The sequence below is a fragment of the Pan paniscus genome, chromosome 14, assembly GCF_029289425.2.
Source record: "Pan paniscus chromosome 14, NHGRI_mPanPan1-v2.0_pri, whole genome shotgun sequence".
Classification (NCBI taxonomy): domain Eukaryota; kingdom Metazoa; phylum Chordata; class Mammalia; order Primates; family Hominidae; genus Pan; species Pan paniscus.
Genome location: NC_073263.2, coordinates 42924787 through 42949206, shown reverse-complemented (window position 1 = coordinate 42949206; position 24420 = coordinate 42924787). Strand labels below are relative to the sequence as shown.

Here is a 24420-nt window from a genome sequence, read left to right as displayed (position 1 = left end):
TGTATTTTTAATAGAGATGGGCTTTCACCATGTTAGCCAGAATGGTCTCGATCTCCTGACCCTGTGATCCTCCCACCTTGACCTCCCAAAGTGCTGGGATTACAGGCGTGAGCCACCACTTCTGGCTTGGACACATTTCAAAGCAAGTTATAGACATTAGTACATATCCTCCTAAATACTTGAACGTGTGCATTATTACCAGAATTTAAATTTTATGATTCTTTGTTTTTTCTTTTGAGGTAAAATTTACATATGATAAAACACACAACTTTTATGAGTGAATTTCCGTGAGTTCTGACAAATGTATCTGCCTGTTGCACCCGAATCTATATTACCCCAGAAAGTTCCTGCAGGCCCCTCCCAGTATCCCTACCCCACCAAGAGTAAATCACTTCTTTCAGGGCTTTATATAAATGGAACCATACTCTATATACTCTTTCGTGTCAGGCTTCTTTCATATAGCATAATGTTTTTGAGATCAGTCTGTTCTTGAGTTCATTGGTAGTTCTCTATTGCTGAGTTGTATTCCATTTTACCAGTTTGTTTATCCATTCTTCCACATTTCGACTAGTATGAATGAGCTTCTATAAACATTCTTGTGCAGATGTTTTTGAGGGCATAGGTCTTCATTTATAGTAGGTCAACATCTAAAAGTAGGATTCTGGTCATAGATAGGTGTACTCTTAATTTTTGAAGAAATTGCCAGATCTTTTCCAAAGTAATTGTTTATATTCCCACCAACAAAATGTGAGAGTTTTAGTGTTCTACATCCTCACCCATATTTGGTGCAGTCTGACTTTTTAGGTTTAGCCATTTTGGTGGGTTTGTGGTGATGTTTAATAGTAATCTAATATGCCTTTTCCTTGATGACTAATATGTCGAAATCATTTTCATATGCTTACTGGTCATTTATATAATTTTCTCTGTAACGTGTTCATTGCAGTTATTTTCCCATTTTTAAATTGGATTATTTGTGTTTTACTTATTGAGGTATAGAAGTTCTTTATATGTATGAGCCATATATAAAATATATATGTATGTAAATATATAAACAAGTATTTTATTAGGTATATTTTGCAAGTATTTCTTTCCAATCTGAGCCTTGCTAATTTATTCTCTTAGTGATGTCTTTTGATGAGCAGAAGTTTAAATTTTGAGGTCTAATTTATCAGGGCTTTCTTTTTCTTTCGTGGTTAATTATTTTCTGTATCCTGTCTAAAACAAAGTTATCTCTGTTATATATATATATATATATATATATATATATATATATACACACACATATATACACATATATATACACACACATATATAGTTTGAAAACTTTATAGTACAGTTGTAGCTTTTATGTTTAGATTTATTATCCATATTAAATTAATTTTTATTTGTTGTGTGAGGTCAGTGTAGAGTTTTTTATTTTCTGTATGGATATTTAATTCTTCCAGCACTACTTGAAGACGTTCCTTTCCCCCACTGGAATTTCTTAATGTTATCCTTAAAGATCAAATGACCACATAAATATGCATCTATTTCTGAGCTCTCTGCTCTGTTCCATTGGTTTTGTAGCTCTTTATATATCAGTGTACCAGACTACACTGATTTCTGTAGCTTTATAGTAAGTCTTCAAGTCAGATGGTATAAGCCTTCCATCTTTGTTCTTTTTTTGGTTTTTTACAAAATTGGTTTGTATATCCTAGTTCCTGTAAAATTTTAGATTTATCTTAGAATTATGTTGCTGGTTTCTAAGAAATTAGCCAAATGGGATTATGATTGGGAATATATTTATTCTAGGGATCAGTTTGGGAAGAATTGACTTCTCACCAATATCAAGCCTTCCAATATATGAACATACACTATCTCTGCGTTTATATAAATCTTCTTTAAAACATCTCAGTAATATTTTATATAAACATCTTAAATACCTGCTATTATATTTATTACTCAGAATTTTATTTTTAAATATTTCAGATAGAATTTAAAATTTTTATTTTTCAAAGTTTCCTGTTAATAGGTGAAACTACAATTGTAGTATTACCCTGATAGCAAAACCTGACAAATACATAAGAAGAAAGGAAACTGTAGACCACTATTCTTTATTAATACAGATAGAAAAATTCTCAGCAAGATACTAGCAAATTGTATACAGCAACATATAAAAAAGATTATACACCAGAACCAAATATAATTTATCCCACTAATAAAAGGTTACTTAAACATTTGAAAATTAATCGGTGTAAACTCCATATTAATAGAATAAAAGAAAAACATACAATCATCTCAGTAAACTTAGAAATAATATTTGACAAAATCCGTTTCATGATAAATATGCTCAACAAACTAGGAATATAAGGAAACTTTTTAACCAGCTAAAGAACATCTATGGAAAACCCACAACTAACATTACAGTTATTAGTGAAAGACTGAAAGTTTTCCACCTAAGATTAGGAACAAGACAAACATTTCTACTCTACCCACTTCTAGTCAATAATGTACTATTGACTATGAGCTAATAAATGAGTTCTGTGAGGTTGCAACGTATAAAATCAATATACAAAGACCAGTTATATTTGTATACACTAGCAAGGAGCAATTTAAAATGAAATTAAGAAGACAATTTTATTTATAATAGCATCAATAAAAAATACTTAGGAATAAACTTAACAAAAGCAGTGTAAGACATGCACGCTGAAAACTGCAAAGCATCATTGAAAGAGATTAATCATGACCTAAATAATGGTGAAACACACCATAATCATAGAAAGCTTAAGTTAGCAAAATGTCAGTACTCCCCAAATATATCTACAGATTCAGTGCCATCCCTATGAAAATCTTATCTGGCTTTTTTTTCTTTTTCTTTTTTGTGGAGAATGGGGTCTCACTATATTGCCCAGGCAGATCTTGAACTCCTGGGCTCAAGCTATCCTCCTGATTCTGCCTCCCTAAGAGCTAGGATTACAGATGTGAGCCACTGCGCCTGCTTCGACTGGCTTTTTAAAAGAAATTTACAGGGCAGCCATGGTGACCCACACCTGTAATCCCAGCACTTTGGGAGGCCGAGGAGGGCAGATCACGAGGTCAAGAGATCGAGACCATCCTGGCCAACATGGTGAAACCCCATCTCTACTAAAAATACAAAAAATTAGCCGGGTGTGGTGGCATGCGGCTGTAGTCCCAGCTACTTAGGAGGCTGAGGCAGAAGAATTGCTTGAACCCAGGAGGCGGAGGTTGCAGTGAGCCGAGATCACACCACTGCACTCCAGCTGGCGACAGAGTGAAACTCTGTCTCAAAAAAAAGAAAAAAAAAAAGAAATTTATGATCCTGAACTTCATATGAAAATATAAAGACCCAAAATAGCCAAAACAATCTTGAAAAAGAACAATGTTAGAGGACTCACAGCTCCCAATTTCAAAACTTATTGCAAAGCTAGAGTAATCAAGAGTCTTTGCTACTGGCAGAAGGATAGACAGATAGATAAATGGAATGGAATAGAGAATCCATGAATAAACCTATATATCTCTGGCCAGTTGATTTTCAAAAGGGTTCCAGAGAAATTCAATGGAAGAAAGAATAGTCTTTTCAACAAATGGTTCTGGGACAACTGGATTTCCACATGTATTAATAATACAAAATAATGAATTTGGATGCTTGTGTCACACCATATACAAAAATTAAAAATGATCCAAGATTTAAATGTAAAAACTAAAACTATGAAATTCTTATAAGGAAACATAGGTATAAATCTTTATGACCTTGGATTAGGCAATAGTTTCTTGAGTGAAACACCAAAAGCATGTACAGCAAAAGAAAAATATAGATAAATCAGACTTTATCAAAATTTTAAACTTTTGTGCTTCAAAGGACACTAGCAAGAAAGTGAAAAGAGAACTCAAAGATGGAAGAAAATATTTGCAAATTTTATATTTGATAAAGAGTATACCAGATATATAAAGAAATTTTAAAATTCAGTTAAAAAGACAAATAACCCAATTTAGAAATGGGGAAAAGATATGAACAGACACTTGTCCAAAGAAGATACTATAAATGGCCAATAAGCACATGAAAAAATGCCCAACATTATTAGCCCTTAAGACATGTAAATCAAAACCACAACGTGGTACCACTTCATACCCACTTGGGTTACTATTTTAACTGTCTGTCGAATTACTATAGTCTATCATTTTTAGACAGTAAATATAGTAATATAGTATATAGTAATGTAGTAATTGTCTGAAATTGACAGACAATAACAGTGTTGACAGAGATGTGGTAAATTTGGAACCTTCATGCATTTTGATGGGATTGTAAAGTGCTGTAACCACTTTGATAAAACACCTTGACATTTTCTCAAAAAGTTAATCATAGAGTTATCTCGCTCCTAGGTATAGACCTAAGAGAACTGAAAACATACATTCACACAAAAATTGTACATGAGTGTTCATAGCAATTTTATTCCTAATAACCAAAATAATAGACAACCCAAATAGCCATCAGCTGATGAATGGATGAACAAAATGTGATATACGCATGCAGCAGAATATTATTCAACCTAAAATCAGAATGGAATACATTTACATGCTACAAAATGGATAAACCTTGAGCACATTAAGCCAGACACACAGACTACATATTGTCTGATTACATTTATATGAAAAGTCCAGAATAGGCAACTTCACAGGGACAGAAAGTTGAGTAGTGGTTATAAGGGACTGGGCTGGGGGGAATGGGGAGTGACTGTTAATGGGTACAAGACTTCATTTTGTGTGATGAAAGGTTCCGGAATTAGATAAGAATGGTCGCACAACTTTGTGAATGTACTAGAAAGCATTGAACTGTACACCTTAAAAGAGTGAACTATACATGATATAAATTATATCTCCAATAAAAAAATAAAGTTGTACTCTATAATTTTCGTAAATCTACTTACTAGTTCTGATAGTTGTTTGGTAGGTTTAATGGGATTTTTTATACAAAATATACCATTCAGAAAGTTTTGTTCCTTTCTAATTTTTGTAGTTGTTCTTTTTCTTTATTATAATGACTCAGACTTCCCGTTTGAGGAGTAAATGCTGAGTACAAGTGGTGAGAGTGGACATCTTTGTCTTGATCCTGATTTTATGAGGAATTTTTAATTATATTAACAATCAAGTATAATTTTCACTGTAGAATTTTCAGAGATGCATTTTATTGTATTAGGGAAGTTCTCTTTCATTTCTAGTTGATGAGTGTTTGTTTTTAAATCCTTAGTGGATTTTTACTTTTTTCAAGATTTTTTTCTGTTTCCATTGAATTGTCATATAGTTTTTCTCTTTTATTATTGGAACTTTCCACTGTGTCTTATACCTGATATCAAAAAAATAGACAATATAAGTAGAGAATCCCACAACAGATTATAGAGCCTAGGGCTACAAGTGGTCAGTATCACTTCTACCCACATTCCTTTAACTGGAACTGGACCTAAATACAAGGGATCATGAGAATTATAGTCTTCCTGGGTGCCTAGGAGAAACATGAAATGATTTGATGAAAACAGAGCAATTAGAGTGTTGGTAATGAATAAAAATAAAGCCCTTTTATATATTATTATTTTAAAGTAACACAAATCTCTTCAAAAGAAGACCCAAATACTGAGGCTGAACAAATAAATGAATGGATGGTAGGTGGTGCAAGCCAGGTTTCTCATTGTCAGGGCAATTTCCATAAGCTAGGAGAGGGGGCTGCAACAAACCCTGTAATGCTGGATTAGAGTTGGACATATCAGCTAACTTCATGTTAGCTTAACTACTATTTAATTTGATAAATATACATACGGACAGACACAGAAACAATTATAGATATGTGCATATAACTGGGTTTGAATATGTATTTATACTTTTTGGCTCTTTCTGCTGAGAGGGCCTGGGAGCAGTGATACCTCAGTAGCATCAAGCACATGCAGTGCCCAGACCGTGGTTTCTAAATATTATCCTCCAATAATAGGAACTAGGGATCCTCAGAGAAATGACTGAGTTTGTGGCTGGGACAGTAAAAATACAAGATCTTGGAGCACATGGTATGCCCTAAAAAAATAAGTGCTCAAAAAACAAAAAGATGTAGGCATGTGAAAGGCATACAGGAACCAATTTAATAGAGCTCCCAGAGACCAAAGCTGGAACAATTTGAGCCACAAAATAAATAACATGGTATTTGATTATAACCCAAAGTATAAAATAAATATGTCTGAGTTCATCCTAATATAAATAAACGATCGAACAAATAAATAAATAGAGTCTTTCTTCTAAAAGAATTCCAAATAGTACAGGTAGATATATCCACCTTCAGATAGTGAAGCTTACCCTCCCCCTTAAATGTGGGCTGGATTTATGACTGGCTTCCAAAGAGGGGAAATAGTAACTTCACAGTGAAAAAGCCTGGTAAACATTATCTTAACCAGGTGATCAAGGTTAACATCACCATGATAAGTCAGGCTGAAGTCATTTGCCTGCCCCCTGATGTGATGTGATGAGAAGTTTACCTTACCTCGGTGATATTCTTCCCAATAACCCTAATCAGCCAAAAGTGAGGGCATGCTTTAAAAATACTTGGCTAATACACATCAAGACCGTCAATGTCATGGGAAGCAAGAAAAAACTGAGAAACTGTCACAGACCAAAAAAGACTGAAGAGACATGATGACACAATGCAATGTGATATCCTAGACTGGACTGGATCCTGGAACAGAGAAAGGACATTAGTACAAAGACTGGTAAAATCCAAATGAAGTCTGGAGTTGAGTTAGTAGTGATGCACCAATGTTGGCTTCTTAGTTGTCACAAACGTACCAGGCCATGGTAATGTGAGATGTTAACAGTGGGGGAAAGTTGGGGAGGAGTATGTAGGAACTCTTTGTATTATCTTTGCAATTTTTTCTGCAAATTTAAGATTATTCCAGTATAAAAAATTGTCAAAAACACTAACAATAAGAAGGCCCAAAAGGTGAAACAGATATTGGCAAAGCTCTTGTGGTATGAGTAGAGGTACAGGGCCTGAGTCCTGACTGCTCAGCCTCTTCTCACTCCTCACTCCCTTCCAGGCTGCCTCCCTCCTTCCCCAGGTCCCCAGGGTTCTCTGTCACATATTCTGAAAAGTACTGCCCTGCAGAACTAAATGCAAGCTCCTCAACATGTCTTCTGGGGCCCTTCATATTCTCACCCTTGTCTAGCTTTCATCTTCATCATCTGTTGACCTCTTGCCTCCTATATTTATTTCTGTATTTATTTCCTTCATATATTTTGAAGGCACTTTTTTTCCTCAAGCAGATCCTGACCTTCTTGTTGATTTTGAACATGCTATTTTTTTCAGCTTGGAAGACCATTCTCAAGCTTACCCTCAAAAACTCTTCAGAAATCATCTTAGAATTCAGCTTAAGAGTGAGCCTTCTCTTGAAAGACTCTAAGGGAAAGGGACACCTTTCTGAAATGTTTCTACAATAGCACATGGTTCTAGTTGCCTGTGTGTGTGCCTGTAAGCATGCCTCTTGCCTGCAAATAGTCCACAAGCTCCTTAAGGAGATGTCATTCGTCTCTCTCTGCCAAATGTCAAGCACAGTACCTGCACATAGTAGGTATTCAATAACTGTCAAATAAATGAATGGATGAATAAGAGTAGCAATTTTATTGAAATTGGATTGTTTTCTTTTTTGTAGCCTTCTAATTTATTTGAATCTAGTTGTCATGAAAATACAAATTCAACGTTTTAATAAGCAAATTGATCCCAGTTTGCCGGTTTAAAAGAAAAGCATTGGCTTTTTAGAAGTAAGTACTAGCCTCGATTCAGCCAGCATGTATACAACATATTGAGAGGGGTTGGGTATTTTTTCCTTTAAATAACAAAAATTTCACATGGTGCGTACTTTACAGTAAATGAAATAAGTACTGTAGTGTTGCTTTTTCAGTCTGCTGGTGTTTGAAGTAGTTGTCAGTAAAGCTAGCTGCATACATTTATCTTCATTAGCCATTCCAAGGTGATGCTTTTTGATGCAGGTGGCCCAGCTCTTCCCAGGCACTTTAATTTGCCAATTATTGTACCCACTATCTGTAGAACAGATAGTGATTAGTTTCACATTTTGCTCACTGGGCAGCTTAATGTTCTTGTCACCTTACATTGAGTTTTAAATGTGCAAAGCGCAAAGAATGTGAAACATGTTTCTCAGACTTGGGGGCGGTAGTGGCTGTCATGCCTAGTAACTTGAATTACTCCTGGATACAGAAATTAAAGGGCCTGGTTCATTAACAAAGAATAAAATAATCTGACAAAAGTGCATCAAAAAAGGCAACATGAGTGTGTGTGTGTATAAAGGTTAGATGCATCTTTTCATTTTCTTTCACAAAAGCATCATTTGCTAGCGAAGCATCATTTGCTAGCGTGTGGGATCTGAGTGCTAGTTTGCTGGCTTAGATTACTACCATTTAAAGAAAGAGAGAGATAATGGCAGGATCTTATTTAGAAAATAGCATTCTACCTTAATAATTTTCTTCTTTGAGTATTCTAAGGCAACATAGTTCATCCAAAACAGAGAATGAGAGGCACTGATTTTTAACGTAACGACTATGCACTACCTTACATTTTGGACAATTTTGCTCTAGCTATGACTCATTAACAAATTTTTTTTTTAATTTCCAGAGAAAGTTGAGAAGTTCCCTTTGGAAAAATCCAAACCACACTTAGCAGTTTCGTCTGATGTTCATTTGTTTAATTTCCTGGGAGTGAGGTTGACTCATTTATGGAGACTTAACCTAGTGCCATTATTAGCAGAAAAGATTATTTAACATTTTAAGAAAACATGGGAAAATGCTAGGCACATGGCATCCCAAACATAAACTTTATTTGCTACCCTCTTGAAGAATTTGTTTGCACATAATGTTGTTCACACCAGTGATAACAGAAAATGTATTTAATAACTACTCAGAATTAATATGCTGTAGTATGCATGGCTGCCTAATTTAATTTATCTCTGATTAAGCCTATTATGTTTGAGATCACTTTACAGAAGAGATTTTTTTGCCAGCTGTAAGCTTATTTGAATTGTAATATAAGTTAATAATGTGTGAAATAACCAGTGGTGCCTACTTCTAAATGTTAATTTTGCCAACTGACTTCCTGAGTTGCATACCCAGACTATTAATGGGCATTTAGTTAATATCTTACATGAAGACCAGCTATTAGAATAAATATGAGAATTAACTATTTTAGTAGGCAAAGACAAATGGCGCAGAAATTCTTTAATTCTGAAATCCAGAAGAAAAGGTCTTGCATTATAAAAGTAATTGAAAATCAATGACTGATAATCACATAACATCACATATAAAGTAACATGTACTTTTTACATGACTTGTGTTCTAAATTTATTTCTTCAACCCTAAATCATCTCACTGGATCAGATAGAGTGGGTCCCTCGGGGTTCTTGCAGTGGTCTATGCAGCACCTGCCTCACTGTCTGTGTGATCAGGTCTCTTGAGTGAGCCCAGCACCAGAGGGAAGGGGCTTGGCTATTGCTGTTCAGTGGCTTGTTCTCCACATTACAGACCAAGCTTTGTATGTTTATCCAGAACCAATTGTTTCATTGGTCAGTCTAATCCTCTTTTTCAATGTCTTAAGTAATTAGCACCAAAAAAGTGAGTGGGCTAATTACATTTCCTTGCTCAGCAGTTGGTCTCATACAAGGTTCTGTGCCTCCTTAGATACAGTTTGCATGGCTCAAAAGGTGAACTGTATTATTTGTATACATACTTAACTTTGGTAAACTGATTCCTCCCTACTCATTCTCAAACTGCTTTTCTCCCTTTTTGTAGTTTTTATTTGTGGCTCTCTAATTAAAATTCCACCCAGTCCTCAAAGCCCCTTAAAAATCATACCTGCTCTATGAAGATTTCCTAACCATCCCAGGCCATGACCACGTCCTCCTTGGTTGGCAGTGGGGTCATTTGCCTTGATCATGTAGTCACCTTTCATATATTCTACTTATAGAGTCTGTGAGGACAGAGACCTTGCAATTTAAATCATTATACCCCACGGTGCCTAATACAGTTTCTTGTAAGAAAAAAAAAATATATCAATAGGTGGTGGTGATTGATGTTCAGAATACAAACATGACAAGGGAGATGCTTATAGATCGTGAACCCTAGGTGAATAAATAAATGTAGGTGAATACATAAAGTCAGTTTGCAGGTTCTCATTTGTTTTAAAGTTGAAGTAGAAACTTGCATGTAATAATTAACAAGTCAGAGATCACAAAGTAGATTTCTCCTTGCTTTAAACAGCTCTTGCTAGGCCTATAGTTTGAATCTCAGAATGTGTGTAAATAGTGTTTCTTAACCCTGACTTACATGAGAATTGGCTGGGGAACTTCAAACATGTATGCCCATGGCAAAGACTCACCTTCAAATCAGTTAAATCAGGGAGCACTTTTTAAAAAGCTAACCAGATGACTTTAGTAAGAAACCAGAATTGAGAACCACCAGTGTAAAGGAAACTTAAAGGTCATTAAATTCATATATCCATCTGGTGTTTGATTGTTGTACATAGCTGCTTAGCAGTGAAAGAAGAGTGTTTCTAATAGGATCAAAATTACAGCTCTCTGGTGCAGGTTTCCATGCCATATCCAATCCTTCTCTCAAGCTAACACCCAAGGCGACCTACTCCCTTGGTTTGTAGAGAGCTATTCCTTTTTTTTTTTTTTTTTTTTTTTTTTTTTTTGAGACGGAGTCTCGCTCTGTCGCCCAGGCTGGAGTGCAGTGGTGCAATCTCTGCCCACTGCAAGCTCCGCTTCCCGGGTTCACGCCATTCTCCTGCCTCAGCCTCCTGAGTAGCTGGAACTACAGGTGCCCGCCACCATGCCCAGCTAATTTTTTGTGTTTTTAGTAGAGACAGGGTTTTACCGTGTTAGCCGGGATGGTCTCGATCTCCTGACCTCGTGATCCCTCAGCCTCCCAAAGTGCTAGGATTATAGGCGTGAGCCACTGAGCCCAGCCGCTATCCCACTTTTTAACACAGAAAGTTCCACGTAGTAGGAAACTCCTTATTACTGGGCAAACCAGAACAGTTGGACATCCTACTACCAACACAGGGGGACTTGGATACCACAGAGGTGGTTTTGGAGAAATTTCCTCTTGAGAGGAAGTGGGGTTTCTGATAGAATTTTTAATGAAAAAAATAGAAACAGAACACTTTAAAACCTTAGCAGCCTTGAGGGGAAAGAGACATATCAAGAGAAAAAGGGAAAACATTGCAATAGGTTCTCATAGAATTTCTGCAGTTAAGATGAAGGAGGGGGATTATGGCATGTAATTAATTAAAGAACATCAAAATATTCACTCACTTTTGTCTCTGTTATGTAGGTAAATTAAGGATAATTTTGTAACATAAGAAGGCATGGAGCAAAAATCCCAAACTTGTAAATATAATTAACTAAACAATAAGCCCCTTGAGGATAGTTTTTTCTTGTTGTTATTTTTTGGTTTGGGTTTTTTTGTTGTTGTTGTTGTTGTTTGTTTTTTGAGACAGAGTCTCGCTTTGTCACCCAGGCTGGAGTGCGATGGTGCAATCTCGGCTCACTGCAACCTCCGCCTCCCAGATTCAAGCAATTCTCCTGCCTCAGCATCCTGAGTAGCTGGGACTAACAGGTGCGCGCCACCACACCCAGCTAATTTTTTTGTAGTCTTAGTAGAGATGGGGTTTCACGATGTTGGTCAGGCTGGCCTCAGACTCCTGACCTCGTGATCCACCCGTCTCAGCCTCCCAAAGTGCTGGGATTACAGGTGGGAGCCACCGCACCCAGCAGAGGATAGTTATTTTTACAAAGAGAAAACAAAGGATTATTGACAGCTACATAGAAAATTACTGACAGAACTAACATGTGGCTCCTAGATCATTTTCTGGTGGGATCTTTGGCCCTTTTCCTACTCTACATCCTTTTAGTCCCAGTGACGTTTAGCATAGTACCCTCCTTTCAGATAAAAATAAGTGTTGTTAGATTGATAGAAAAATGAAAGTATTTTACTAATAAAAATACTTTCAGCAGTTTATTGTATAATGATAGCATTAACATTTTTTCGTCATGAATGTCCATTTGAGTTTTATGCTGGTATCATGGTATAGTCCTGCAACCTAAGGATTAACTTATCTCTGTTATTTTCTGTTTTGATTGATCACTGGGTAGCCAGTCTGACCACTACATAGTTGATTCATGTTACTTATTGATTGCCAAAATTGCCAGAGGTACCCTGGTCATTCAACTGTCTTTATAATCAAATCAAATCCACTATGCAGCAATTCAGTCAATGGTTTGGTGTTCATCTGTCTAAAATGTTGATGGTACCACATAGGGACAAGATAAAATAGCTCATTTCATTGAAATCATAATAGATTTTTCTCCCACTCTAAAATTTGTATGCTGCTATAGGAGGGAGCATCAATCAATCAAAATTATCACATATTCTGTTGTTCTTTTCTTCCTTAAAACATTTAGCTGAAGTTGTAGAAACTCAGAGAAACATATGTTAGAGTGGGAACTTGCAGATCAACTCATCCAGTCTTTTCCAAAGTATGTCAATAAATATTACCTGAAAGAAAAGAAAAAAGGGGGAGAGTCTGTAGTCAAGTAAGTTTGTATAATGGAAGGTAAAACAAAATGGGACAGATACTTTGAATATACTCATATGTGTTTCAAAGCTTCAAGAATGGGGAGGGGGAGGCGTGAGATGATCGAGGTGTGTTTCAAAATCATCTAACCACAGAACTCTTTGTCATGAACACTTGGAGGGACTTCATCTAACCTCCTAATTTTGTAGTTAAATAGAATTCTAAAGGGGTCAAGAAACTGATGCTGGGCCAAATATTTTCCTTTATTGTTTTTGTCCAGTCCTCCCTTTCCCCTACTTATATAAAAGTAGATAGCAATATAATGATTTTCTTAATATAATCAATATATCAATATAATGATTTTCTCAATTTTCTGTAAGAGCTCTGCACACCCCTTTTCAGTGGCTAACTGATGCGTTGCTTCCAGGTGACCAGCTTACCAGTGATGTGATGACTAAAAAATGGAAATGAAAAATTAGTCACTTGGAAAAGATGTACTTTTAGACAGCTTAAGCTTTCAATATCATCTCATATTCTGACTTGAATAGCTTTTTCTAATTGGGTACCTACAGTATGCCAGGTGCTTTATATGCATTGTATGATTTAATTCTCATAAAATCCTGCAAAATAGAGAATATGTCCATTTTCCTATCAAGGAGTTTATTTAGTAAATGGAAGACAGGGGATTTAAAATAAGGTCAATCTGACTGTAAAGTCAAGCTTTTTGTTAAGCTCAAAGATATGATGATGGCTACATTGGAAGTGATGTTGTTGACAACATAGTTAACTTTTTTTTAAAAAGTTATTGGTCCATAATTGAGTATGACAGAAGATAGAGGACTACATAATTTGAGGTAGACAAATTTATAAGAAATATAAGCAGGAAAATAAACATATATTCAAGTAAAAGGATTACCTGCAAGCTAACATAAATTTCTTTGGGAGATGAGGGGAGGAATACACACATATATACCTTGGTACATACATATACACATATATTCTTGAGCCAAAAAATAGATATATTTCAGAGCGGTAAGAGTCAGTATATAGTTAGAAGTTGATCTGGACTTGTAATTGTGAAAAATTATTATGTGATAGGTTTTGTTGCAGGCTATACTGCTTTTCATATGCATTTTGGGTACATTTTGTTGACTGATAAAATGTAGTTTGACCATTAACATTCAATGACATAAATTGCTTAACTGCCTTCCAAGTCAGTGATCATTGTTTGGAATTATCTTAAAGCCAGATGATTTTCCGAAATTTATCTTCTTATTTATTAGCTTTTCTTAGTATAGTTATTTAGTTGGGCCAGTCTTCCTGCTGTTCTGTTTTAAAATCTTTTATGTCTGTTTCCTTTTTCTCCTTCCCCCCTCCCTCCCTTTCTGCTTTCTTTCTTCCCTCCTCCTTATAGTCTTCCTTCCTTCTTATTGATAAATTGATATGTGTCTACCTCAAATTGATTATTTGTCCAAACTTCTGGAGCCAAGATAACAAAATGCTGTTATCTGGATAAAGATAACATTTATGGAAAGTCAACTTGACCTTGCCTGATAATCCCTAAAAAATAACAAAGAAATAAAATGATTTTGTCAATACCCTCCTTAAAAGTAGTTGTGAGGTGGTTACTAGTTGATTTCAGGTAACTCATAAAGTTCTCTGGACAAACAAACTAGACCAAAACAAAATACATAAGTACACATAACTACAAAGTAAAATGTATAACACTAGAAACTTCTGGTTTTATTAGATTGAACACATGCTTTCATATCTTCCTGTTCCAGAAATCTCACTAAAATTACTCTCACTAAAATTAGTAAAGAATAAAAAATAAATCTCATTAAAATTAGTAAAGAACAAAAAATAAATCGCACTGAAATTAGTAAAGAATTTTAAAAACCACAAAGCAGGGACACAAAGCAAATGAGAGAACAAACAGAGGAGAGGCTACTGAACGTGAGATATCAGGCAATTTGTGGAAGACAGCAGAGTGATGGAGGAGGAATAGCTGAGGTGCACTGAGCAAAGCCTTCAGATTCATGCACGGGATGCTGCGGAGGCTTAGGAGTCATGAGACTGGAAAAAGGAGAATCGATTGCCAGGAGCTTCAGACCAACAGAGTATATGGAGTAGTTAGGCCCTGCCCTCCCTAGCTCACACTAACACTACCAATTCCCCAACCCTATGTGAGGTATCAGGGATGGTCTTAGGCTACATTGAATCAGAGATACTCTAGACTCAGGGATTGGGCCCAGGAGAGAGGATGAAACTCCACACAGAAAACAGGTGAAACCCTCCTGGACTATTCCCTGACATAGCTCCCAGGGAACCTACAGCTATGGACTGGCTCCTTAGGCAGGGGTTTGGAGATTCTTATCTGCAGAAACTCAGTCCAAAAAACGACTGATTGGCAGAGTCCCTGTTGAAATGGTTAGATTCCCCACTCTGTTACCTCGGAGGGATGCCAGTCAAGGAAAAAGCACACCCTGTCTACACTCAGGGTTTCCCTTGGAAACTAGACCCACTGTTTTTAAATATAAATGAATTGTTTGTTTCATATATAATGTATATATATGAAATAAACATATATATTTCTTAAATATAAATGAGTAATGAAGGGCCACCAGATATTTGAGGATATCCACTGACATAAAATATAGAATAAAATATAGAGATCAAAACAGAGAAAGGGGCTAAAGGAGCTCAGAGAAGATATAGATATTTCAGGAAGCAAATGAAAGCTTTTAAAAACCTATAGTAACTTCAGAAAGATGAGAGATACTGTTATATCTATAAAATAAAAAGTATTCTATAGAACAGGAACAATTAGAAAATAAGAAGGAGGTATTGGAAATTAAACTTATAGAAGAATATAAAATGATTCAGAGGTATAGAAGTCAAACTTTCTAGAAAGTAGATAGTCCAAACGTTTTCACACTGCTGATAAAGACACACCCAAGATTGAGTAATTTATTTAAAAAAAGAAGTTTAATGGACTCCCAGTTTCACATGGCTGGGGAGGCCTCACAATCATGGCAGAAGGCAAGGAAAGAACAAAGTCACATCTTACAGGGTGGCAGGCAAAGACAGAATGAGAAGCAAGCAAACGGGGTTTCCCCTTATAAAACTGTCAGATCTCATGAGACTTATCCACTCCCATGAGAACAGTATGGAGGAAACCACCCCCCATGATTCAAGTGTCTCCCACCGGGTCCCTCTCACAACAATGGGAATTATGGGAGCTACAATTTAAGATGAGTTTTGGATGGGAACACAGCCAACCATATCAGACGGACATGGGGTGAGGTGTAGGTGAGAAATATAGTGGATTAATCCATGAGGTTCCACATTTTACCATAAGCATGCCAGAAGGAGAAAACAAGAAAAAAATGGTTCAGAGACAAGTACTAAAGAATAATAGAAGAAGAATTGTCAAAATGGAACAATGCTATTTTCCAGATTTTCAGAGACCATAAAGTGCCCAAAATAATGGGTAAGAAAAGATTCTCATTAGCTCATTAGGGTTCTTTACTCTAAGACTTCAGAATACCAGGATTAAAAAGAAGATTCCAAAACCTTCCAGAGGAGTAACACAGGTCACATGTAAAAGATCATACCTGGTAAAAGGAATAGTAGTGGCCTGAGACTGCAACACTGGAAGCTAGAAGACAATGAAGTACAGCCTAAACATTATGAGGGAAAATTACATTTTACTTAAAATTCAATTACAAGTTTAACTCAGTATGAGAGCAGAATTAAGACATTTTCAGACACATGAGGTCTCAACAAATTCACCTCCCATGTACCTTTTCTCAGGAAGCTACTAGAGAATGTGCTCTACAAAAATGAGGATGTAAACCAACAAAGAGGAAATCATGGGATCCAGGAAATGGGGGCTCCAACACAGGAAAGAGGCATAGGGATTTCACAAAATGGTGTTAAAAAGAAGCCCCAGGACAACAGGTAGGCAGCTGGCCTGGAAAACCCCTAGACCAGAAGGGCTGGACGGGAGGCTCCTCCAGGGAAAAAGAGATCCAGTAGACTAACCAGTGGGCTAATTGTGTAAAAAAAAAAAAAATGGTTTCAATATAAGTTCTATAGTTCTTTTGGGTAGTTCATGAATGGTTAATGATAGATACACAAAAGAGGTGAGCAAAATAAAAGACAACACCAGGAAAAATAAGATGTTGAACAACATCGAACGCATACTCTTTTACTACTTGTCTTGGTAGTAAACAATATTACATGGTCATAGTAAGGTAAACTAGAATATCAATTTAACCCCAAGTTGCCATTTAACCCACTGGAAAGATCAGGAAAGAAAACTTGGGAGCGTGTGATAGTATCAGAGTGCTAAATTTTCCTTATTTTGCATAGTAGTAAGGCAGATAATCTCTAAGAATAAGTTAATAAATATCAGTATATACACAGTACTTAAGTATAGGGATGTAAATAGCATAGTTAAAAGTGGTTTCCTCTCCCATGGTGAAATTCAATCTCCCTGGTTACAGTTGCTGGACAGTGCTAGTTTTCCTGCGCTGGACAAGACTATAGATTAACCAAACCAAGAACAATTGGTTGCAGCAAAAGTCTTACCTATATATGAGGTTACACACTCTGGAAAATAAACATCTTTCATAATAAAAGCAAAAAAAAAAAATAGTTTCCCCTGAGAAGCAGGAAGGGGGAGTGGTAGGCAAAGTGGGGGAAGGGAGTACTCTTTTTGATTATAGGCCTTATAATACTATTCACCTTTTTAAACTATAGGCATATATTACTTTAATAAATACTAAGCTGATTTTTAAAAATTACTGGAATAAGAAGTAGAAATTATAAAACCAACATGGACAATGCTCCCACACCCCAAATAAAGCAAAAACAAAAGAGGAAGAAGCTGATGGTGATTTTTTAATCTTTCAAAACTCATTTATCTATCTCATATCTAATAGCAAAGTAGAACTCAGGACCCTCTGCCAGTCTTACTCTAACCAACATTTCCCATCATCTACACCTACTCCCCACATTCTTTCTTTAAACTAAACAGAGCTACTTCATGTTTCCTGTACAGCACCTATATTTTCCTTTATCTGTTCCTTTGCTTGTAGTGCAATTATTGTTCACCTTCCATTCACACATATTCCTAACACACACACTCACATACACTTATCCCTTACCAAGGTCCCCTTGCAGCACCTCCATCCCTTGAACACTTCCCTACCTGTTTACATATCAGCTCAAAAAGCTCTCTGAGGGATCTTAGAGGAACCCCGGATAATAGTGTTCTCCCCTTTCTTTTCATTCCTGCTGTGTGAAAAGACACCAGAGGACAGGAACCATATTGCACTGGTATTTGTTCCTCCTATAGTGCCAGGCAGAGTGCTGGCATATTCCAGGGATTGCCGCAGATATTAATCAAATGGGCAAATTAATCTTCCATTAAAGGTGAAATCCACTCTGTCATGACCCAGTGCTAAACATCTCTATCTGCAAAAATAAACATCACTAGAATGCATGGCTTTTTGTTTTTGTTTTTGTTTTAAGGAAGCTCATGTGCTTTCCTCCTAAGCACGGAGAGTGTGCACAGAGCCCAGAGGTACTGCTCCCTAAAAGTTTGCTAGTACTTCCTTCGTGGGGAATGTGGAAAGCTTCTAAGTTTTAATTTGACTCTGCAGGGTTACAGGTAGCCTGGCACTGATGTTGCTGTGGGAAGGATGTCAGTTAGGTCTCCAACTGAAGAATCACCTAGACATGACCCTGGGGCTGGTGAACAGCCTAAGACATGCCAGGAAAATGGAAACCCTGTCATGAGGCCAGAACAGGAAAATAAAAAAGGAAGTCCACAAATAATGATATAGCAAGCATAGCACAGCTTGGACTTGCATTCATAGCTTCCCATGCTTAGTTCAGGTTTCTTTCTATTTAATCAGGCTTTATACCACAAGCCCCAAGTCTCTTTTATAACCATTCAAATGATCATCTAACAGACTATAACAGGATTAATCTAAAACATCCACCTGTGGCAATAACAAAAGCCCAGCAATATTATGATACATGCAAACAATGGGGTACAGTGGAGTCTTTAAAAAGAATAAGGTAGGCCAGGTTGGTGGCTCATGCCTGTAATCCCAGCACTTTGGGAGAATGAGGCAGGCGGATCACTTGAGGTCAGGAGTTTGAGACCAGCCTGGTCAACATAGGGAAACTCAATCTCTACTAAGAATACAAAAATTAGCCAGGTGTGGTGGCGGGCACCTGTAATCCCAGCTACTTGGGAGGCTGAGGCAGAAAAATGGCTTGAACCCAGGAGACAGAGGTTGCAGTGAGCTGAGATCATGCCACTGCACACCATCCTGGGTGACAGAGAGAGACTCCGTCTCAAAATAAATAGTTAGATACAATGATGGACAGGATAAAGAAAATGTGGCACATATACACCATGGAATACAATGCAGCCATAAAAAGGATGAGTTCATGTTCTTTGCAGGGACATGGATGAAGCTGGAAAGTATCATTCTCAGTGAACTAACACAAGAACAGAAAACCAAACACTGCATGTTTTTACTCATAAGTGGGAGTTGAACAATGAGAACACCTGGACACAGGGAGGGGAATATCACACACCAGGGCCCATCAAGGGGTGTGGGGCAGGAGGAGGGATAGCATTAGGAGAAATACCTAATGTAGATGATGGGATGATGGATGCAGCAAACCACCGTGGCACGTGTATACCCGTGTAACAAACCTGCACATTCTGCACATGTACCCCAGAACTTAAAGTATAATAATAAAAAGAAAGAAAGAGGTAGATCTGTAAGCCCTGCTGTGGTGAAGCATTTAATACGTATTGTTAAAGGAAAAAGTAGGTGTGGAATAAGATTACCTCCTTCAGGTCTCTACTCAACTGTCACCTTTCCAATGAGGCCTTCCTTAACCACTGAATTCGTACTTGAAAACGTTTTGTCTGCTCTCCCCTTTTTCTCTGTTAGCATTTATCCCCATCTGATATAATCTATAACTTATTTGTTTATTTGTGATCCATCTTCATACTGGAATATAACGTACATAAGGGATTTTGTCTGTTTTATTTACTGCTTTTCCCCAAGTACCTAGAATAACCAAATGAATAAATTTATATGAGAAAGGTTTATTATTTGCATAGAAACAGTACTACAAGGCTATACAAACTTCACAGTAGTTACCTGTGAGCAGTAGAAGTAGGAGACTAGGAGCAAGACTAACTTTTTATTGTATATATCTTACCATGTACATGTACGTATCTTTTTTAATAAAAACACTAGTTTTATAGGGACTCCCATTTAAAGTGTTTTGTGAAGGCTATGATAAAATAATCACGTATTAATAAACACCATTTATTTCTAATTGTGAGACAATAAGTACCATTCTGAATTTCTCTTCTTTCCAGAAGTCAAGTTGTAAATGGGCCACGATTGAAGTTCATGGGCTTTATATTTTATGAAGCCTTTACCAACAGACTTTTCATTTTCCATCAGAGGAGTGCCCTGTGTACTTACATTGTGGTGGGAGAAAAATGGATTTTTAGGCCAGATACATTTATATCTACTACCTTTTAACTAAATGACCTAGAGCAGGTTACTTAACCAGCCTGAGTTCCCTTACCTATAAAATTGGGATAATTTTCCCACTAGCAAAGTTTGCTCTTAAAGCAAAATAAGACCAAGTGTATATATTCAATGCCTTGCAGCGTCTGGTCCAAGGTAAGACTCGGTATGTAAGGTCCTTCCCCTTTCCTGACCGAAGATGAGCCAGAGAGAAGACCCTTCATGATATTTTTACTTCTAACTACTCAAAATGTGGTCCCAACATCACCAAGAAGTTTATGAGAAATGCAAGGTCTCAACGTTTACCTGATTTAATGAATCAAAATCTGCAGTTTAACAAAATACCCGGGTGATCCCTGTGGACAGTGAAGTTTCAAAAGCTCTGTTTTCATGTTTCTTATAGCAGTGTTTCAGACAGGCTTCTATTAATTATGTTGTTGTTTTTTAAAATTTTCTGTATTTTACAATGCTTTGACATCTTGGGGCCTTGTGGACTTGGGATGCTAAACCTTCCTGGGTCAGCTGATACCTAGAGATAGCAAACATCTTGCCCATGAGCTCGCCTTTGATATTCAAACCAACCAATCCTGAGTCCACGCCACTACCTGCTTCCTTTTATCAGGCTCCTGCAATCCAGAACACTATTTACCTGCCCTGAATCACTCCAGGGCCAGGTACTGCATAACTAGGAACCGCCCCTATACCACAGAGCCTGCTGAAATTATTTAAATTAGCTATCCTAAAGCTGCTTACTCTGTCTTGCCTGTTCTTTCCATGGAAACCATAATGAAGGCCCTTCCCCACGTTTTCCCCTTATTTCCTCTGCCTCCTACTGACCCTGGTGCCTCCCCAGGTAGCCCAGTGTGGTCTGGCATGCCTGCTCTTCTTGGAACTGTGACAAACTATCCTCTCAATGACAGTCACCTCCTGATCTGTTGGCCTCATCGTACTTGAATAAAACCAAAACCCCAGGTACATTTTCTTAAAAAGCTGCCTTTGTAAACTTCTTTCTTAGTTGAACTCTTCCTGCCATCTGCTGCCCCCGACTTCACCTTGCAAATTTAAGGTTTATTTGGAGAGGTGTGAGGGTGTCCAGCAGAGCCAGATTTTCTGGCAGGGGACGGCTAACAAGCCAAAATCCATGAGGATACTAAGCCACCCCATCAGCCGGAACTTACTTTTAAATAAAGATGATCAGGGATAACCACATAGAAGGTTGTAAATCTGCTTAATATTGTATGACTATATTGAATGCCAATAATACTCCTTAAGCACAAGCTTTGAACACTTCCGAAATTGCTATTACAAATGATTAAGACCTCCGAGGTAATGGAACCATTTGAATTGAAACACACAAACTTATTTACAGCATTCTAAAATGTTAAAAACAAATGAAAACCTGCCGTTCCATCCTTTCATTTTTCACTATGGCCTCTTAATATGGTATATATGCTTTAGATAGAAATAACTGCTGCCAGGGAGCAGCTAGTATGTTACCAAGCAGCTTCCCTTCCCACATTTGCATTTACCTCTTGTCTCTTCGGTTGTAGAAAGAATCTTGATATATGGAAGTGAGCTAACTGAAGCTGAGGTTGATAAAAGCAAGTATTAAAAGAACATAAAAGGGACTTTTCTCCCTGTGACTCAAACAAACAAACAAAAAACAATAAGAAGTATCTATTTTAGAAGTATTTCATGTTTGTTAGGTAAGACTGTGAGAATAGAAGATATGAACTTTTGCCTTATGAAAGTTACTTTACTACAATTTTATTAAGAAATTAAAATTTGTTTAACACCTTTTAATTCAAAATATTAGAAAAGGAAACTTTCCATTGATTGTTTTATGATCATCAGTTTTGTTTCCATAAGAAATACGCCCATTTATTATTACCTTAAAAAGAAACTACAGGTAGCAGGATTTTGCTCCCCATAACTAGCCCTATCAGATTCAACATTACTGCCCAACCAGTGTCTAAAATTTGACTTGTAGCCTGCATGAATCACAATGTCCCCTGAAACCACTTGTTTCTAGGAGGTATTTTGTTTGATCGCTCCTTGACCCTTTTCCAAGAAACCTAATTTGCCCAAGGGAGTCTCACACTGGAAAACAGTGTTTGCGTCTGCTTAGGGAAATGTGCGTGAAATAATGACTTATTTTGAACTGAGAACAGAATGGAATGGAATGGATTGATAAGCCAGTTTGAACAGGCGAGAGCAACTTGGGCCTCTAAACTCTTATAAAAGGAGCTCTGCAGCAAAGCACTTTGCCTAGACTGTATCTGGCAAGGCCCATCTTCATTCAACAAACATTGTCTCTGTGAACTCTGTGCAAAATTCTTACTCTTATAAATGCCTTAAGGCATGCCATTTCATTTTAAGTTTCACTTACACTTCTAAGATGGTGCGGATTTCTCGATTCAGCCCTGCAGACCCCAGTGTAGAAATTGCTCTCCAAGGTATGTTACCCGTTTTAAACTCAGTTGTGTCCTTTTAGATGGCTGCAGAATGCTTGTTGGTGGTGATGCCGCTCTGAGTTAAAGTGCTTTCTTGGTTGCCAGGAGACTTGGCGAGTGTGCTGATGCATGAATTACCCAAAGAGAGGGCTTGACTCAGCTTCTTTCTCACTTACTGAACTGAAAATGAACCAGCAGTCAAAAGTAGGGAGGTGACATCTCATCTAGAGCAATGAAGAATGAGTTGAGGCAAAAAAAGGGGGGGAAAAAAAGAACTGTACTACTGGATTGCTCTTTGTGCTGCTGCATTTCCTGTTTCTTTTGCTTTTTCTTTTTTCTCTTCACTTTTCTCCCTATAAAATACAGTCAATTTGTCTTATAACTATAGCCTCAAGGCTAGTAACTCTTTGAAATGGCAAAGATGCAAACAAAAAAGGCTCTTAAATTTTGAAAACCTGGAGCTAAGTTGATCTTCATCTTAATCTTTTTGTGCCGTTTGAAGTTTTTTAAAAAATTAAACCATTGACAATATTTAAATTGGCAAGCCTAAGCTTAAGCAAAGTCCTATTTAGGTACAGTGGTAATGAGAGTTTACCTTTTTTATTTTTAATTTAAATCTGTCTTTGCACAATTAGCAAATTATTAAATGACCTCTCCTGCAAAGTTTGCAAGCAATTGCCTGTTCCAACTAATAAGAGAACATGTTTTACAAGGTTCATGTTGATTAATTGACAAATGCTGATAAAATCAAAGCAGTGCAAAAATGCAGTGCACCAGCTGCAGCATAAATTACTTCTGTTCAATAATGTTTCCAGTGGCTATACATTTATGGTTCACCTTTCAATAAATATTACTGTCTTAATTGAAACATCCATTGTGGAAATTTATCTCTGAAGATGATTGTCAGGAACCACAGCTAGGACTAAACATTTCTATATCTGTGTATGTTTTTCTGCTCAATTAAAGGCATTGATTGCTGTGAACATTTTAGACGGATGCTTTATGTTTTGTATGAAAGGAACACAAACACATTTTAATATACTTGGAAAATCATATACTCTTGATTGACCTCAGTGTTCTCTACATTTCTGATAGCTTCAACAATAAATACAAAATATAACTTCAAAACTACTAGCCTTACACCAATCCATCAGCTGTTATGGCAGCTATGAAGGTCTCCATTAGAAGGGCTATAGCTGGCTGTTTTATGCTCATGTACGTTTCATGTATGCATCAGAGATGCTTGGCCAGACCCAGATTTCTGCTTTTGCATATGAATGAGTAAAGAAAGTGTCAAAAAGATCTCCTGCATTCTGGATGAAACCGAAAGGTTCAGAGAATTCCAGTAGACAGGGAATGTAAGTCAGGGCACAGACTATCTTGCAGGGTTCCTACCCCTCTCCTATTGTGGTCCATGTCCATGTGATAGACTTCCATACTCTAGTGCTTTAAGAACACCTTGGCATGTAAATTTAGGGGCCCAACCAAGCTGATCCTTTAGTTTAGACATCCTAAGATGTCCTGCTCATCCACACTCCTGGAAAAGTAGATATCCTCCACCAAGTGACATCGACATACTTTTCTCAACAAAGTCATTTCAGTTCAGGAAATATTTATCAAGCCTACTATATGTCAGGCACTGTGCTGGGCCCTTGGGATATACACACGAATCAGACAGTTTATCCAGAAGAATCTTACAATAGACCGTCATATCCTCAACATTTGCAATGTGTTATTTAAAAGACATCTTTCTATAATTTGCCAATTTTTT

General features: G+C 37.0%; 1 protein-coding gene across 1 annotated transcript in view; it reads left to right on the top strand.

The window, feature by feature from the left end:
• The window catches only part of ENOX1 (ecto-NOX disulfide-thiol exchanger 1), a 409234-nt gene that overhangs the window by 152729 nt on the left and 232085 nt on the right, over positions 1-24420 (top strand). Inside the window, exons 4-5 of the mRNA XM_063595931.1 lie at positions 11560-11658; positions 16433-16579. Of these exons, the coding sequence (XP_063452001.1) occupies positions 16549-16579 (31 nt within the window). The 5' untranslated portion in view covers positions 11560-11658; positions 16433-16548. The remainder of the gene's footprint in view (positions 1-11559; positions 11659-16432; positions 16580-24420) is intronic.